The 17,851-nt window shown below is 46.4% G+C and overlaps 1 protein-coding gene across 1 annotated transcript in view; it reads right to left on the reverse strand.

Moving 5' to 3' along the window:
• Positions 1-17,851, reverse strand: part of mrc2 (mannose receptor, C-type 2) — a 286,794-nt gene that overhangs the window by 55,226 nt on the left and 213,717 nt on the right. The window contains exon 16 of the mRNA XM_078222936.1: positions 12,540-12,572. Within this exon, the coding sequence (XP_078079062.1) occupies positions 12,540-12,572 (33 nt within the window). The remainder of the gene's footprint in view (positions 1-12,539; positions 12,573-17,851) is intronic.

The following is a 17,851-nucleotide window of genomic DNA, read 5'->3' on the forward strand; positions in this document are numbered from 1 at the left end:
GTGCATTTGTTTTTTCCCCTGCCATCTCTTTCAGTCATGATGTGGAGATGCCGGCGTTGGACTGGGGTAAGCACAGTAAGAAGTCTCACAACACCAGGTTAAAGTCCAACAGGTTTATTTGGCAGCAAAAGCCACTAGCTTTCAGAGCGCTTGCTGCTCCTTCGTCAGGTGAGTGGGATTTCAGTTCACAAACAGAGCATATAGAAACACAAACTCAATTTACAAAATAATGGTTGGAATGCGAGTCTTTACAGGTAATCAAGTCTTAAAGGTACAGACAATGTGAGTGGAGAGAGGGTTAAGCACAGATTAAAGAGATGTGTATTGTCTCCAGCCAGGACAGTTAGTGAGATTTTGCAAGCCCAGGCAAGTCGTGGGGGTTACAGATAGTGTGACATGAACCCAAGATCCTGGTTGAGGCCGTCCTCATGTGTGCGGAACTTGGCTATCAGTCTCTGCTCAGCGACTCTGCGCTGTCGTGTGTCGTGTAGGCCGCCTTGGAGAACGCTTACCCGAAGATCAGAGGCTGAATGCCCGTGACTGCTGAAGTGTTCCCCAACAGGAAGAGAACAGTCTTGCCTGGTGATTGTCGAGCGGTGTTCATTCATCCATTGTCGCAGTGTCTGCATGGTTTCCCCAATGTACCATGCCTCGGGACATCCTTTCCTGCAGCGTATCAAGTAGACAACGTTGGCCGAGTTGAAAGTGTATGTACTGTGTACCTGGTGGATGGTGTTCTCACATGGGATGATGGCATCCGTGTCGATGATCCGGCACGTCTTGCAGAGGTTGCTGTGGCAGGGTTGTGTGGTGTCGTGGTCACTGTTCTCCTGAAGGCTGGGTAGTTTGCTGCGGACAATGGTCTGTTTGAGGTTGCGTGGTTGTTTGAAGGCAAGAAGTGGGGGTGTGGGGATAGCCTTGGTGAGATGTACGTCTACATCAATGACATGTTGAAGGCTCCGGAGAAGATGTCGTAGCTTCTCCGCTCCGGGGAAGTACTGGACAACGAAGGGTACTCTGCCCGCCGTGTCCCGTGTTTGTCGTCTGAGGAGGTCGATGTGGTTTTTCGCTGTGGCGCGTCGGAACTGTCGATTAATGAGTCGAGCGCCATATCCTGTTCTTATGAGGGCATCTTTCAACCCACTGATAACCTCACGATGCTCCACTTCTCCAGCTTCCACCCTAAACATGTTAAAGAAGCCATCCCCGACGGACAAGCCCTCCATATACACAGGATCTGCTCAGATGAGGAGGATTGCAACGGACACCTCCAGACGCTAACTATCCAGCCTTCAGGAGAACAGTGACCACGACACCACACAACCCTGCCACAGCAACCTCTGCAAGACGTGCCGGATCATCGACATGGATGCCATCATCTCACGTGAGAACACCATCCACCAGGTACACGGTACATACTCTTGCAACTCGGCCAACGTTGTCTACCTGATACGCTGCAGGAAAGGATATCCCGAGGCATGGTACATTGGGGAGACCATGCAGACGCTACGACAATGGATGAATGAACACCGCTCGACAATCACCAGGCAAGAGTGTTCTCTTCCTGTGGGGGAGCACTTCAGCATTCGGCCTCTGATCTTCGGGTAAGTGTTCTCCAAGGCGGCCTACACGACACACGACAGCGCAGAGTCGCTGAGCAGAGACTGATAGTCAAGTTCCGCACACATGAGGACGGCCTCAACCAGGATCTTGGGTCATGTCACACTATCTGTAACCCCCACGACTTGCCTTGGCTTGCAAAATCTCGCTAACTGTCCCAGCTGGAGACAATACATATCTCTTTAACCTGGAGACAATACATATCTCTCCACTCACATTGTCTGTACCTTTGAGACTTGATTACCTGTAAAGACTCGCATTCCAACCATTATTTTGTAAATTGAGTTTGTGTCTTTATATGCCCTGTTTGTGAACTGAAATCCCACTCACCTGACGAAGGAGCAGTGAGCGTTCCGAAAGCTAGTGGCTTTTGCTACCAAATGAACCTGTTGGACTTTAATCTGGTGTTGTGAGACTTCTTACTGTGCTAATCTCTTTTAGTACCCTGGGATGCATTCCATCAGGGCCAGAAGATTTGTCTACCTTTAGCTTGCCCAACACTCTTTCGTGTTAATGATAGTTTCTAGGTCCTCACCTGCCATAGCCTTCCCGTCATCAATTTTTGGCATGTTATTTGTGTCTTCCACTGTGAAGACTGACGCAAAATACCTGTTCAATGCCTCAGCCATTTTCTAATTTCCAGTTATTACATCCCCCTTCCCATCATCTAAAGGACCAATGTTTACTTTTCATTTTATATATTTGCAGAAACGTTTGCTATCTGCTTTTATATTCTGAGCTAGTTTTCTCTCATAATCCATCTTACTTTTCTTTATAGCTTTTTTCGTGGCTTTCTGTTGACCTTTAAAGATTTTCCAATCCTCTAGTTTCCCACTAATCTTTGCCACTTTGTATGCATTTTCTTTCAATTTGATACCCTCCTTTATTTCCTTCGATATCACAGAAAAAAGAACAAAGAAAATTACAGCACAGGAACAGGCCCTTCGGCCCTCCAAGCCTGCACCGACCATGCTGCCTGACTGAACTAAAACCTCCTACCCTTCCAGGGACCATATCCCTCTATTCCCATCGTATTCATGTATTTGTCAAGATGCCCCTTAAAAGTCACTACCGTATCCGCTTCCACTCCCTCCCCCGGCAACGAGTTCCAGGTGCCCACTACTCTCTGTAAAAAATCTGCCTCGTACATCTCCTTTAAACTTTGCCCCTCGCACCTTAAACCTGTGCCCCCAGTAATTGACTCTTCCACCCTGGGATAAAGCTTCTGACTATCCACTCTGTCCATGCCTCTCATAATCTTGTAGACTTCTATCAGGTCGCCCCTCAACCTCCGTCGTTCCAGTGAGAACAAACCAAGTTTCTCCAACCTCTCCTCATAGCTAATGCCCTCCATACCAGGCAACATCCTGGTAAATCTTTTCTGTACCTTCTCCAAAGCCTCCACATCCTTCTGGTAGTGTGGCGACCAGAATTGAACACTATATTCCAAGTGCGGCCTCATTAAGGTTCTATAAAGCTGCAACATGACTTGCCAATTTTTAAACTCAATACCCCAGCTGATGAAGGCAAGCATGCCGTCCGTATGCCTTCTTGACTACCTTCTCCACCTGCATTGCCACTTTCAGTGACCTGTGTACCTGTACACCCAGTTCCCTTTGCCCTCATAAGAGCATTCAAGGTGCTATACAAATGCAAGTTGCTAATGTTGTTTATTTTCTGCAGTCGAAAAGTGAAGCCAAGGTCACTATTTTAGTCGGAAAGAGATTGAAGGTCAGGCCCAATGTTTCGTCATCAATGCTTTCTGCTAATGGATGGCAAGACTGACCAAAGCCTCAGCACCAAGCTGCCCATATCCATACCTGAGTCAGGATGCAGTCACAATTTAGTGTAACTTGCTGTAGGCAGGTAATATTTCTTGTGATTGACTGATTCAAATTTTGTAGCCAAATTGCAACAATAAATTGGAACTATAGAGTCAGGAACATGTGCCTCAAATGCAGGGAAACCATCGAAAAATACAGCCAGCAATCAATAAAGAAATGGTAATTACACATGAAACTTCCAATACACGCAACAAATGAGAAAAGGACATGAACCAAATATACCAAGTACGGATTTGAAACTGTTTTCAGTAGTCATCATAATATTTCCAACAGAGGCAAGTGTCCAGGTGAGAAGCCTGAGCCTTGAGTTCGTGGGAGTTAGAATCATAGAATCCCTACAGTGCAGAAAGAGACCACTGGGCTCATCAAGCCTGCACCGAAAACAATCCCACCCAGGCCCTATCCCTGTTAACCTCCCAACACTGAGGGGCAATTTCACATGGCCAATCCACCTAACCTGCATATCTTTGGACTGTGGGAGGAATCCAGAACATCCAAGGGAAACCCATGCAGATATGGAGAGAATGTGCAAACTCCACACAGATAGTCCCCCGAGGCTGGAATTGAACCTGGGTCCCTGGCGCTGTGAGGCAGCAGTTCTAACCACTGTGCCACCATGCGCCATTCATTTCTAACAACACAATCATTTATGTTGTTGACTGTGATCAGATAATGACAGACAGACGGATGGTACTTTCCACTTATAGAACATAGAACATAGAACAGTACAGCACAGAACAGGCCCTTCGGCCCACGATGTTGTGCCGAGTTTTGTCTGAAACCCAAATCAAGCTATTTCCTCCCTATCATCCCGAAGTACTCCATGTGCCTATCCAATAGCTTCTTAAATGTTCCTAAAGTTTCTGACTCCATATCCCTGCAGGCAGTCCATTCCACACCCCAACCACTCTCTGAGTAAAAAACCTACCTCGGACATCCTTCCTATATCTCCCACCATGAACCCTATAGTTATGCCCCCTAGTTACCACTCCATTCACCCGAGGAAATAGTCTTTGAACGTTCACTCTATCTATCCCCCTCACCATCTTATAAACCTCTATCAAGTCTCCTCTCAACCTCCTCCGCTCCAAAGAGAAAAGCCCAAGTTCCCTCAACCTTTCCTCATAAGACCTCCCCTCCAAACCAGGCAGCATCCTGGTAAATCTCCTTTGCACTCTTTCCAGTGTCCCCACATCCTTTTTATAGTGAGGTGACCAGAACTGCACACAATATTCCAAATGTAGTCTCACCAAGGTCCTGTACAGTTGCAGCATAACCCCACGGCTCTTAAACTCAAACCCCCTGTTAATGAACGCCAACACACTATAGGCCTTCTTCACGGCTCTATCCACTTGAGTGGCAACCTTCAGAGATCTATGGATATGAACCCCAAGATCTCTCTGTTCCTCCACATTCTTCAGAACCCTACCTTTGACCCTGTAATCCGCATTTAAATTTGTCCTACCAAAATGAATCACCTCGCATTTGTCAGGGTTAAACTCCATTTGCCATTTTTCAGCCCAGCTCTGCATCCTATCTATATCTCTTTGCAGCCTACAACAGCCCTCCACCTCATCCACTACTCCACCAATCTTGGTGTCATCAGAAAATTTACTGATCCACCATTCAGCCACTTCCTCCAAGTCATTTATAAAAATGACAAATAGCAGAGAACCCAGCACTGATCCCTGTGGCACTCCGCTGGTAACCGGTTTCCAGTCCGAAAATTTTCCATCCACCACCACCCTCTGTCTTCTGTTAGATACAGTAAGAAGTTTAACAACACCAGGTTAAAGTCCAACAGGTTTATTTGGTAGCAAAAGCCACACAAGCTTTCGGAGCTCTAAGCTCCTTCTTCAGGTGAGTGGGAATTCTGTTCACAAACAGAGCTTATAAAGACACAGACTCAATTTACATGAATAATGGTTGGAATGCGAATACTTACAACTAATCGAGTCTTTAAGAAACAAAACAATGTGAGTGGAGAGAGCATCAAGACAGGCTAAAAAGATGTGTATTGTCTCCAGACAAGACAGCCAGTGAAACTCTGCAGGTCCACGCGACTGTGGGAGTTACAAATAGTGTGACATGAACCCAATATCCCGGTTGAGGCCGTCCTCGTGTGTGCGGAACTTGGCTATCAGTTTCTGCTCAGCGACTCTGCGCTGTCATGTGTCGCGAAGGCCGCCTTGGAGAACGCTTACCCGAATATCAGAGGCCGAATGCCCGTGACCGCTGAAGTGCTCCCCAACAGGAAGAGAACAGTCTTGCCTGGTGATTGTCGAGCGGTGTTCATTCATCCGTTGTCGCAGCGTCTGCATATTTCCCCAATGTACCATGCCTCGGGACATCCTTTCTTGCAGCGTATCAGGTAGACAACGTTGGCCGAATTGCAAGAGTATGTACCGTGTACCTGGTGGATGGTGTTCTCACGTGAGATGATGGCATCTGTGTCGATGATCCGGCACGTCTTGCAGAGGTTGCTGTGGCAGGGTTGTGTGGTGTCATGGTCACTGTTCTCCTGAAGGCTGGGTAGTTTGCTGCGGACAATGGTCTGTTTGAGGTTGTGCGGTTGTTTGAAGGCAAGAAGTGGGGGTGTGGGGATGGCCTTGGCGAGATGTTCGTCTTCATCAATGACATGTTGAAGGCTCCGGAGGAGATGCCGTAGCTTCTCCGCTCCGGGAAGTACTGGACAACGAAGGGTACTCTGTCCACTGTGTCCCGTGTTTGTCTTCTGAGGAGGTCGGTGCGGTTTCTCGCTGTGGCGCGTTGGAACTGTTGATCAATGAGTCGAGCGCCATATCCTGTTTTTATGAGGGCATCTTTCAGCGTCTGGAGGTGTCTGTTGCGATCCTCCTCATCCGAGCAGATCCTGTATATACGGAGGGCTTGTCCGTAGGGGATGGCTTCTTTAACGTGTTTAGGGTGGAAGCTGGAGAAGTGGAGCATCGTGAGGTTATCCGTGGGCTTGCGGTACAGTGAGGTGCTGAGGTGACCGTCCTTAATGGAGATGCGTGTGTCCAAGAATGCAAGCGATTCCGGAGAGTAGTCTATGGTGAGCCTGATGGTGGGATGGAACTTGTTGATGTCATCATAGAGTTGTTTCAGTGATTGTTCACCATGAGTCCAAAGGAAGAAAATGTCATCGATGTATCTAGTGTATAGCATCGGTTGAAGGTCCCGTGCGGTGAAGAAGTCTTGTTCGAACCTGTGCATGAAGATGTTGGCATATTGAGGTGCGAATTTGGTCCCCATGGCTGTTCCGTGTGTCTGGATGAAGAACTGGTTGTTGAAGGTGAAGATATTGTGGTCCAGGATGAAGCGGATGAGATGTAAAATTGCATCTGGAAACTGGCAGTTGTTGGCGCTGAGCACTGAGGCCGTTGCAGCAATGCCATCGTCATGGGGGATGCTGGTGTAGAGTGCCGAGACATCCATTGTGACGAGTTTCTGTAGGAAGTCCGTCGTGTCGCGACAAAAGCTGGGGGTTCTTTGTACAATGGGTTTCAGGATGCCCTCGACATAGCCGGAGAGGTTCTCGCACAGGGTCCCATTGCCCGATACGATGGGATGGCCGGGTATGTTTGCCTTGTGTACCTTCGGGAGACTTCTTCACCGCACGGGACCTTCAACCGATGCTATACACTAGATACATCGATGACATTTTCTTCCTTTGGACTCATGGTGAACAATCACTGAAACAACTCTATGATGACATCAACAAGTTCCATCCCACCATCAGGCTCACCATAGACTACTCTCCGGAATCGCTTGCATTCTTGGACACACGCATCTCCATTAAGGACGGTCACCTCAGCACCTCACTGTACCGCAAGCCCACGGATAACCTCACGATGCTCCACTTCTCCAGCTTCCACCCTAAACACGTTAAAGAAGCCATCCCCTACGGACAAGCCCTCCGTATACACAGGATCTGCTCGGATGAGGAGGATCGCAACAGACACCTCCAGACGCTGAAAGATGCCCTCATAAGAACAGGATATGGCGCTCGACTCATTGATCAACAGTTCCAACGCGCCACAGCGAGAAACCGCACCGACCTCCTCAGAAGACAAACACGGGACACAGTGGACAGAGTACCCTTCGTTGTCCAGTACTTCCCCGGAGCGGAGAAGCTACGGCATCTCCTCCGGAGCCTTCAACATGTCATTGATGAAGACGAACATCTCGCCAAGGCCATCCCCACACCCCCACTTCTTGCCTTCAAACAACCGCACAACCTCAAACAGACCATTGTCCGCAGCAAACTACCCAGCCTTCAGGAGAACAGTGACCATGACACCACACAACCCTGCCACAGCAACCTCTGCAAGACGTGCCGGATCATCGACACAGATGCCATCATCTCACGTGAGAACACCATCCACCAGGTACATGGTACATACTCTTGCAATTCGGCCAACGTTGTCTACCTGATACGCTGCAAGAAAGGATGTCCCGAGGCATGGTACATTGGGGAAACTATGCAGACGCTGCGACAACGGATGAATGAACACCGCTCGACAATCACCAGGCAAGACTGTTCTCTTCCTGTTGGGGAGCACTTCAGCGGTCACGGGCATTCGGCCTCTGATATTCGGGTAAGCGTTCTCCAAGGCGGCCTTCGCGACACACGACAGCACAGAGTCGCTGAGCAGAAACTGATAGCCAAGTTCCGCACACACGAGGACGGCCTCAACCGGGATATTGGGTTCATGTCACACTATTTGTAACTCCCACAGTCGCGTGGACCTGCAGAGTTTCACTGGCTGTCTTGTCTGGAGACAATACACATCTTTTTAGCCTGTCTTGATGCTCTCTCCACTCACATTGTTTTGTTTCTTAAAGACTCGATTAGTTGTAAGTATTCGCATTCCAACCATTATTCATGTAAATTGAGTCTGTGTCTTTATAAGCTCTGTTTGTGAACAGAATTCCCACTCACCTGAAGAAGGGGCTTAGAGCTCCGAAAGCTTGTGTGGCTTTTGCTACCAAATAAACCTGTTGGACTTTAACCTGGTGTTGTTAAACTTCTTACTGTGTTTACCCCAGTCCAACGCCGGCATCTCCACATTCTGTCAGATAGCCAGTTACCTATCCAATCGGCCAAACTTCCCTCTATCCCACACATCCTTACTTTCTTCATAAGCCGACCATGGGGGACTTTATCAAACGCCTTACTAAAATCCATGTATATGACATCAACTGCACTACCTTCATCTACATACTTAGTTACCTCCTCAAAAAATTCTATCAAATTTGTGAGGCAAGACTTGCCCTTCACAAATCCGTGCTGACTATCCCGGATTAAGCTGCATCTTTCTAAATGGTCGTAAATCCTATCCCTGAGGACCTTTTCCATCAACTTACCGACCACCGAAGTAAGACTAACCGGCCTATAATTACCAGGGTCATTTCTATTCCCTTTCTTAAACAGAGGGACCACATTCGCCACTCTCCAGTCCTCTGGCACCACCCCCGTGGACAGTGAGGACCAAAAGATCAATGCCAAAGGCTCTGCTATCTCATCCCTTGCTTCCCAAAGACTCCTAGGATATATTTCATCAGGCCCAGGGGACTTATCAACTTTCAGTTTATTCAAAATTGCTAGTACATCTTCCCTCCGAACATCTACTTCCTCCAGCCTATCAGCCTGTGACACCCTCTCTTCCTCAAAAACATGGTCCCTCTCCTTGGTGAACACCGAAGAAAAGTATTCATTCATCACCTCTCCTATCTCTTCTGACTCCATGCACAAATTCCCACTGCCGTCCTTGACCGGCCCCAACCTCACCCTGGTCATTCTTTTATTCCTCACATAAGAGTAAAAAGCCTTGGGGTTTTCCTTGATCCGACCCGCCAAGGACTTCTCATGCCCCCTCCTAGCTCTCCTAAGCCCCTTTCTCAGCTCATTTCTTGCTAACTTGTAACCCTCCATCGAGCCAACTGAACCTTATATAACCCATTATCATGTCAAAACATCTCAAAGAATTTCACACAATCAGTTATTGGTGGGGTGTGGTGACTCAGAATCACAGAATTGTTATGGCTCAGAAAGAGGCCATTTGGTCCATTGTGTCTGCACTGGCTCTCCAACTGATCATTTTGACTTAGTGTCATTCTCCTGCCTTTTCTCTGTACCCTGCACATTGTTTCTAATCAAATAAACATCTAATGCCCTCTTGAACACTTTGATTGAACCTTCCTCCACCACACTTCCAGGCTGTGTATTCCAGGCTCAAACCACTCGTTGTGTTTACAAGTTTTTTTCTTACTGTTATAAAGCGCAGGTTGACCCCCCCTCTGAGGACTAACACCGAAACACCCAAAGAGGAGTACCTCGCCTTATAATCTGTAAAAGGTGTGTGTGAAGTGGTGTGACCTGCTCTTCAGCAACTTCTAGTGGTTAAATACAAAATAAATCCCTGACACTCACTCTAAAATCAACACTAACAATTTATTTATCTAACTAACAGTGAACCAATTAACTAAACTATTAACAAACCAAATAATTCCCTTCAAACTATTAACTATTCCCAAATAAAACAAGATTCTAATGGAATGCTGCTCAAATAAATATAATTTCCACTCATTAACAAAACAGAATTTAGTCACTTTCTAAATTACAACCAGGTTTTGCATCTTCCGGAATCTTCTGGGCCTTCTCTGTTGATTCTTCTGTCTGGAACTTCTTTCTTCTTTGGTTTCTTTGCTATCTAGATGGTGCTTTCTCTTAAAACATAGATGAAGCTTTGCGAGCCAGCGATTCTCTCTCTCTTTCTCCCTCTCTCTCTCCCTCTCTCTCTCTCTCTCTCTCTCTCTCTCGAGAGAGAGAGAGAGAGAGAGAGAGAGAGAGAGAGAGCGCTGAGAGCTCTTAGCTCTGGCAGATGCTCTCCCCTCTTTGTCCCCCTTCCCCCTTCTTTTATACCCGTGATGACATATCAATATTTCCCACAATAGGATTGGTCCTGGGATGTCAAAACCATCAGATTTAAATTTAATAGGTTTTTGGTATCTCAGTGCCTGATTCAAATTGATTGGCTGAATTCAGAAGCCTGTTGACTTGGTAAAAACTGCTGCTTGGTCTTTCGATACAAATGTTTCAGTTTGGGCACTCTGTGTACTTGCATTTTCAATCTCTAAGCACAGAAAAAAGCGCCACCTTTAACAGGCCACGCAATGCTACTCCCCTCCCCCCCCCGCCCCGCCCCAAATTCTAACTTCCTACCTCCCAATCTATAATTACTCTACCCAACTTCACAACATCATACCACATTTGCTTCTTTTGCAAATCACCTTAAATCTGTGTCCTCTCGTTCTCGATCCTTTTACGAGTAGGAACAGTTTCTCCCTCTCTACTCTGACCAGCCCTCTCATGATTTTGAACATCTCCATCAAATCTGCTCTTAGTTTTCTTCTTTCCAAGGAGAACAGTCCCAACATCTCTAATCTACCGCCGTAACTCAACTCTCATCCCTGGAACCATTCTTGTAAACCTCGTCTGCACTGTCTCCAATGTGTTCCCATCCTTCCTATAGTGTGGCATCCAGAACTGTACACAATATTCTAGCTGAGGTCTAACTAGTTCAGCATAACCTCCTTGCTCTTGTACTCTATGTCCCTCTAAATAAAGCCCAGAATATTATATGCTTTATTAACTGCCCTCTCCACCTGTTCTGCCATCGTCAATAATCTATACACATATATACCAGCTCCCTTCGCTCCTGACCCCTTTTAAGAATTTCACCCCTTATTTTTTATTGTTTCTCCATGTTCTTCCGACCAAAATGCATCACCTCACATTTCTCCACATTGAACTTCATGTGCCACCTATCTGCCCACTCCACCAACTTGTCTACGTCATTTTCGAGTTCTACACTGACCTCCTCACAGTTTACAATACTTCCAAGTTTTGTATCAACTGCAAACTTTGAAATTCTCCCCTGAGTGCAAAGATTTAGATCATTAATATATATCAGGAAAAGCAAGGGTCCCAATACCAACCCTTGGGGAACACCACTACAAACCTTCCTCCAGTCCAAAAAATTATCCATTGACTCTCTGCTTCCTATTATTCAGCCAAGTTTGTATCCACATTGCTACTGTCCCTTTTATTCTATGAGCTATAACTTTTCTCACAAGTTTGTTGTGTGGCACTGTATCGAGTACTTTTTGAAAGTCCATGTACACCACATCAACCGCATTACCCTCATCGACCTTTTTGGTTATCTCCTGAAAAAACTCCAGCAAGTTAGTTAAATATGATTAATCCTTTAGAAATCCACTCTTCCCAATCAACCCTCATTTTTCCATGTGACTACTAATTCTATCCTGAATAATTGCTTCCAGGAGCTTGCCTTCCACTGAGGTTAAACTGGCTGATCTATATTTACTGGGGCAATCTTTTGAACCAGGGAATATTATTTGCAATTTTCCAGTCCTCTGGCTCCTCCCCTGAGACTAGGGAAGGTTGAAAGATTATGGCCAGCGCCCCTGCGAATTTCGTATGTAAGTGACATGATAATTATTCTACATTAGCAAGTTTAAGAGACAGCAATGAGGGACGGACCAACTCAATTGTTTTTTTGCTGGTTTTGTTTGAGGGAGGAATGTTGGCCAGGACACTGGAAGAACACCCAATGCTTCCTTAAATAGTTTTCCTGTATCTTTACCATCTACAAAACTAGACAGAGGAAGCCTCACTCCATCACACCATTCAATGGGTGACACATTCTTCAATGTTGCACTGGAGTGTCAATCTTGGTCATGAACTGAGATTCCAAAGTTTGAACCCGTAGCCTTCTCAATCAGATGTGAGAGCTCTCACTAGTGCTTACTAAGCTGATGTGAAGTAACCTTTAAGTTTATTACAGCACAATGATGCTGAGAAATCTGGCCATTGAAGCAACACAAAGAAACAAGGAGATGCCCTGCTAAACCCACATTATAGCCAACGTCATAACACAAAGCAGGGGAAAATCCACTTGGCATTTGTTACTGATGTGTATTCTGAGCCCCTCCCTTCCAATACAACCTCTCAGTCACTATCCCAAACTGTGGTAAAATGCAACGTACCTTCAGTGACCTCTGGATCTTTCGCAACAGCTCCTGTGGGAAGAGGGAAGAATTGGTTAGAACAGCGTAGTATCCCAGGACACGTCATTGCTTAGCCTAAACTACAGACCTATTAACAGGAGGTTACAGTGTGTGCTGTCAGCCAGAGCAACTTATTATAGGGCTGTCCACTGTAAAGAATAAGTGCCAGTACTATGTACTGTGTACAGGGTGACATTGCCAGGGTGCCAGGGCACTGCTCAGCCATGCCCCTCACCACCCTGGGGTTATACTTATCTGTGCTCAGAGCTGTGTGGCAGATTTGGCAGATTGAATCTGGAGCAGCAACAGGCAAAAGCAACAGAATATGGTTGGAATTTGGAGTTGAGCTGTTAAAGTTGTAGTATGCTGGTTTGACTGGACCTCCAGTGTTCTGCTGATTGGGACGCCTGGTGCTACATTTCAATAGGTGATTAACATCAAAGGATATCCAAACATATGAAATAGGAGCAGGAGTAGGCCATTCGGCCCCTCGAGACTGCTCTGTCATTCAGTAAGATCAAGGAAATGCCACGTTTCAGGATGGTGAATAATCAGCAGAGAAGGATTGAAGAGGATTAGTAAAGTAAGCAGGGGGAGGGAAATTATCTGTGGAATGTGCTGCCTGAAAGTGCGGTGGAAACAGATTCAATTATAACATTCGGACTAGAATTAGATAAATATCCTCAGAGGAATTCCACAGGAAATGCAGCTGTGAAGCAAGATAGTGGATGCACGGTTTGGTGGCAGCTTGTTGCATGTTCTCCTCCAGGCTACTGGGGCATGGTGGGTGGTCCTCTACGCCAGGGACTGAAGGAAGTGATCACCCCTCCTAATCAAACAAGACTAGTTGAGATTGCGGAGGAGCTCAGCAGCCATGGGGTCATCCTGGCTGTAATGCTACAAGGTTGGTAACAACCTCCTGTGCTCGGCAAGGGTTGGTACCACATGTCAGGTCCCTTAGGAGGCAACAGTTGGATCAGTGTGAAGGTGCAGATGCTGGCCAGGGAGAGCCACAATGCTGGAAATGGATGACAGCAGTCAGATTTCTTGGCTTTAGCAATGACTAGAGCTTTGTCAACGGGCGCGCGCCTGGCACTGCCAACTCATACAAGGTGGCATCAACAGACACAGCAACAAGCGTGTAAGGCAATTAAACATTGTGTTTGCTGTAGTGCGGCTATTAACATTGTTCTTCCAGGTTCCTACAGGAGAAGAGGTCCCAGACTAATGTCAGACTCCTGATCATCAGCATCTTGACATCCTGGACGAGGGAGCTCAGGGACTGACAAAGTATCCCATTGAGTTACTAACAAGGTCTGCAGCTGACCCTTGGAAGTTGTCAGAGGTAAAGAGGTCCAAGGCCACAGTGACCAGTGTTGCAAGGCCTTTGGCAACCAGTGACCATCTGCCTGGAGGCTGACGGCTTCCTGTAACATGCACTGTTGGTCATCTCCAGGTAGCTCCACCTTGAGCAGTAGATCCTGCGTTGAATGATTGGGCTCCATTGTCTCTCTGTCCCCACTTCCTCTCCCGTACCTTCCTGCTGCTCGTGGTTCTGCTCTTCCTACACTGTTGCCCCTCATTGCCACTTGGCTGGAAGTCTGAGAGCCATTGCCCCAGTGCTAGCTGCAGCCTTCCTTCTGGACAGGTGGCTGTCCATTGCTCTCGGAAGCTTTGCCCCTTCTCTTCTGCCCTCGCAATGCCAAAGAGGTGTTGACATCATTCAAAGCCCAAGCACTGAGTGCCCACTCTCCCTACCACCTGGGCAGTATCAAGGGTGCTTCCATTCCAAGCACCCAATCCCCCTTTGTCCACTGATCCTCTTGTGTGGCTGAGGTGATGTCTTAAAGCAACCATGTCTGGTTTCCAATTCTGTACCCCCCTCACTTCAGCGGATTGGTTTCTGAAAGTGTGGGTTACCTCTTCAAAAATCTTCAAGCTCCAGCCTTGACAAGCTGTAAACAAGTTTCAAAACAGTTTAATTGACCTCTATTGAGTGAAGAGCAGGATTCCTGGACCCCAGCCCTAGCCCCACCACCCCGGTGAAGATTGCTGGTGCTAGAACAGCATCCTGTAACTGACATGCTGTCTGGCCCCAGTATTTTCGGGACCTTGATTTGATTTATTATTGTCACATGTATTGGGATACAGTGAAAAGTATTGTTTCTTGTGCGCTATACAGACCATTCATAGAGTACATTAGGGAGAAGGAAAGGAGAGGATGCAGAATATAGTGTTACAGTCATAGCTAGGGTGCAGAGAAAGATCAACTTAATATAAGGTAGGTCCATTGAAAAGTCTGATAGCAGCAGGGAAGAAACTGTTCTTGAGTCGGTTGGTACGTGACCTCAGACTTTTGTATCTTTTTCCCAACAGAAGAAAGTGGAAGAGAGAATGTCCGGGGTGCGTGGGATCCTTGATTATGCCGGCTGCTTTCCCGAGGCAGTAGGAAGTGTAGACAGAGTCAATGGATGGGAGGCTGGTTTGCGTGATGGATTGGGCTACATTCACGACCTTTTGTAGTTTCTTCCGGTCTTGGTCATTTTCATAACTGACTTTGGAAGACACTGAAAAGTCAGCCCTGAACCTCTATCCTAAAGTTTGTATTTCCTACTTAATAGTAATTTGAGTGCTGGTTAATTACCAGATGTTGAATCATCCACTACCCTCTGGTACCAACTATATTACATTCAGTTTCCCTCCCTCTGGCACCATGACGATTGAACTCCAGGTTGAGTCTCTGTTACCTGAAATCCTCAGGGCCGATCGCGGTTTGGATTTCAGATAATATCGGCATATAGGCCTGGGCCTACTTACATTACAATAGCCAAAGCCATGTCTAGCTATAGTCTAAGATCAATAAAATGACTAGAAAAGATGGATCATTGAATAATAAATACAGAGGAGCTGTGATGAGTTCCCACCCATGGTGTCATCTGCAAACCTGCTTGTAGGAGAGGGTTCAGAATGTCAATGCACTCGGCTGGGAGGCATTCTCGAACAGTTCTTCCAGCTTCATCTGCGTCTGAAATATTGGTTTTTGTTTCATAAGTTTGTCTTGTGTTTTATAGATTGACATTACTTCTTGCTCACTTACGAAAGCACATTGCTCTCGTGCTTCTATCAACGCCTCACACATCTTAATAATATCATCCTTGAGCACTTTCTCATCATTGTTGCTTTTCTTAAAAAATGAAGTTGACTTTCACGTAACACCATTTCTGCAATCCCCAAATCTGTCAGCCAAAGAATCCAGGACAGGAGCGTTGTTAAAAATATCAAACATTTCCTTGTCCTCCCCTGCGTGGGTTTCCTCCGGGTGCTCCGGTTTCCTCCCACTGTCTGAAAGAAGTGCTGGTTAGGTGCATTGACCCGAACAGGCGCCGGAGTGTGGCAACGAAAGGAATTTCACAGTAACTTCATCGCAGTGTTGATGTAAGCCTTACTTGTGACTAATAAATAAACTTTAAAAAAAAAACTTTACAGAAACTTCAAAATCTTCATCAAAGTTGTCGTCTTCAATGAATATTGTTGTGGAACAAAAATTGTGTCAACCGTTGGTCATGGTGTCTTTATCAACGAGGCAGCAGACATCAGTTGATGCATAGATTGCATCCTTAACTGTAAACTCCTTTTGGAAGACTTCCACCCCTAGACCTCTGTTTGCAGCACCAAACATACTATTCAGAAAGTAATGTGAGGTAATGCATTTTGGAAGGTCTAATACAGATAGGAAATATACAGTAAATGGCAGAACCCTTAAGAGTATTGATAGGCAAAGGGATCTGGGTGTACAGGTACACAGGTCACTGAAAGTGGCAATGCAGGTGGAGAAGGTAGTCAAGAAGGCATACGGCATGCTTGCCTTCATCGGCCGGGGTATTGAGTTTAAAAACTGGCAAGTCATGTTGCAGCTTTATAGAACCTTAGTGAGGCCGCACTTGGAATATAGTGTTCAACTCTGGTCGCCACACTACCAGAAGGATGTGGAGGCTTTGGAGAGAGTACAGAAAAGATTTACCAGGATGTTGCCTGGTATGGAGGGCATTAGCTATGAGGAGAGGTTGGAGAAACTTGATTTGTTCTCACTGGAGCGACGGAGGTTGAGGGGAGACCTGATAGAAGTCTACAAGATTATGAGGGGCATGGACAGAGTGGATAGTCAGAAGCTTTTTCCCAGGGTGGAAGAGTCAGTTACTAAGGGGCATAGGTTTAAGGTGCGAGGGGCAAGGTTTAAAGGAGATGCATGAGGCAGATTTTTTACACAGAGGGTGGTGGGTGCCTGGAACCTGTTGCCGAGGGAGGTCGTGGAAGCAGATATGACAGTGACTTTTAAGGGGCGTCTTGACAAGTACATGAATAGGATGGGAATAGAGAGATATGGTCCCCGGAAGGGGAGGTGTTTTAGTTCAGTCGGGCAGCATGGTCGGTGCAGGCTTGGTGGGCCAAAGGGCCTGTTCCTGTGCTGTAATTTTCTTTGTTCTTTGTTTGAGTCTTTATATTTACATTTCATGGACTGAACAATGGCTTGGGCATTAGCTGGATTTATGACGTGACGTTGGGGGAAAAATAAACATCAAAAACACTCCCTAGAATTTTTCCTGCAGTGAAGGTGGGTCACCACTGCCACCAACAGGATCTTCCGATTCTACTGAAGTCAATGGCATGGATTGCATGTCCCACCACAGGGAACCTGTGGCAGGGGTCAACTTTGGCGGGGCGGGACGATCGCACCAGCTGGGAGGGTCAGAATATTCCAACCATTGTTCTTTATCAGCAGGGAGAACAACTGTCCAGAAGCCACGCAAGTTTTAAAAAATTCATTTGTGGGACATGGGCATCGCTGGCTGACCAGCATTTATTGCCCATCTCTAGTTGCCCTTGTTCAGAGGGCAGTTGAGAGTCAACTACATTGCTGTGGCTGTGTAAGCCAGGCCAGATAAGGATGGCAGATTTCCTTCCCTAAAGGACATTAGTGAACCAGATTAGTTTTTCTGACAATTGACAATGGTTTCATGATCATCAGTAGATTCTTAATTCCAGATCATTTTTATTGAATTCAAATTCCACCATCTGCTCTGGTGGGATTTGAACCTGGGCCCCCAGAACATTAGCTGAGTTTCTGGATTAATAGTCTATTGATAATACCACAAGGCCATCACCTCCCCTAAGTTGACAGGTTTTTCCGAGTCCGTGCCTTCTGGTACAAAATGGTCTTGAAATCAATCAGAAAACATGTTACCCAGGTTCTCGTATTGACATTGTAGTGACAGGTAATGTCCAAATACCCT

Source organism: Mustelus asterias, chromosome 11, assembly GCF_964213995.1.
Source record: "Mustelus asterias chromosome 11, sMusAst1.hap1.1, whole genome shotgun sequence".
Classification (NCBI taxonomy): domain Eukaryota; kingdom Metazoa; phylum Chordata; class Chondrichthyes; order Carcharhiniformes; family Triakidae; genus Mustelus; species Mustelus asterias.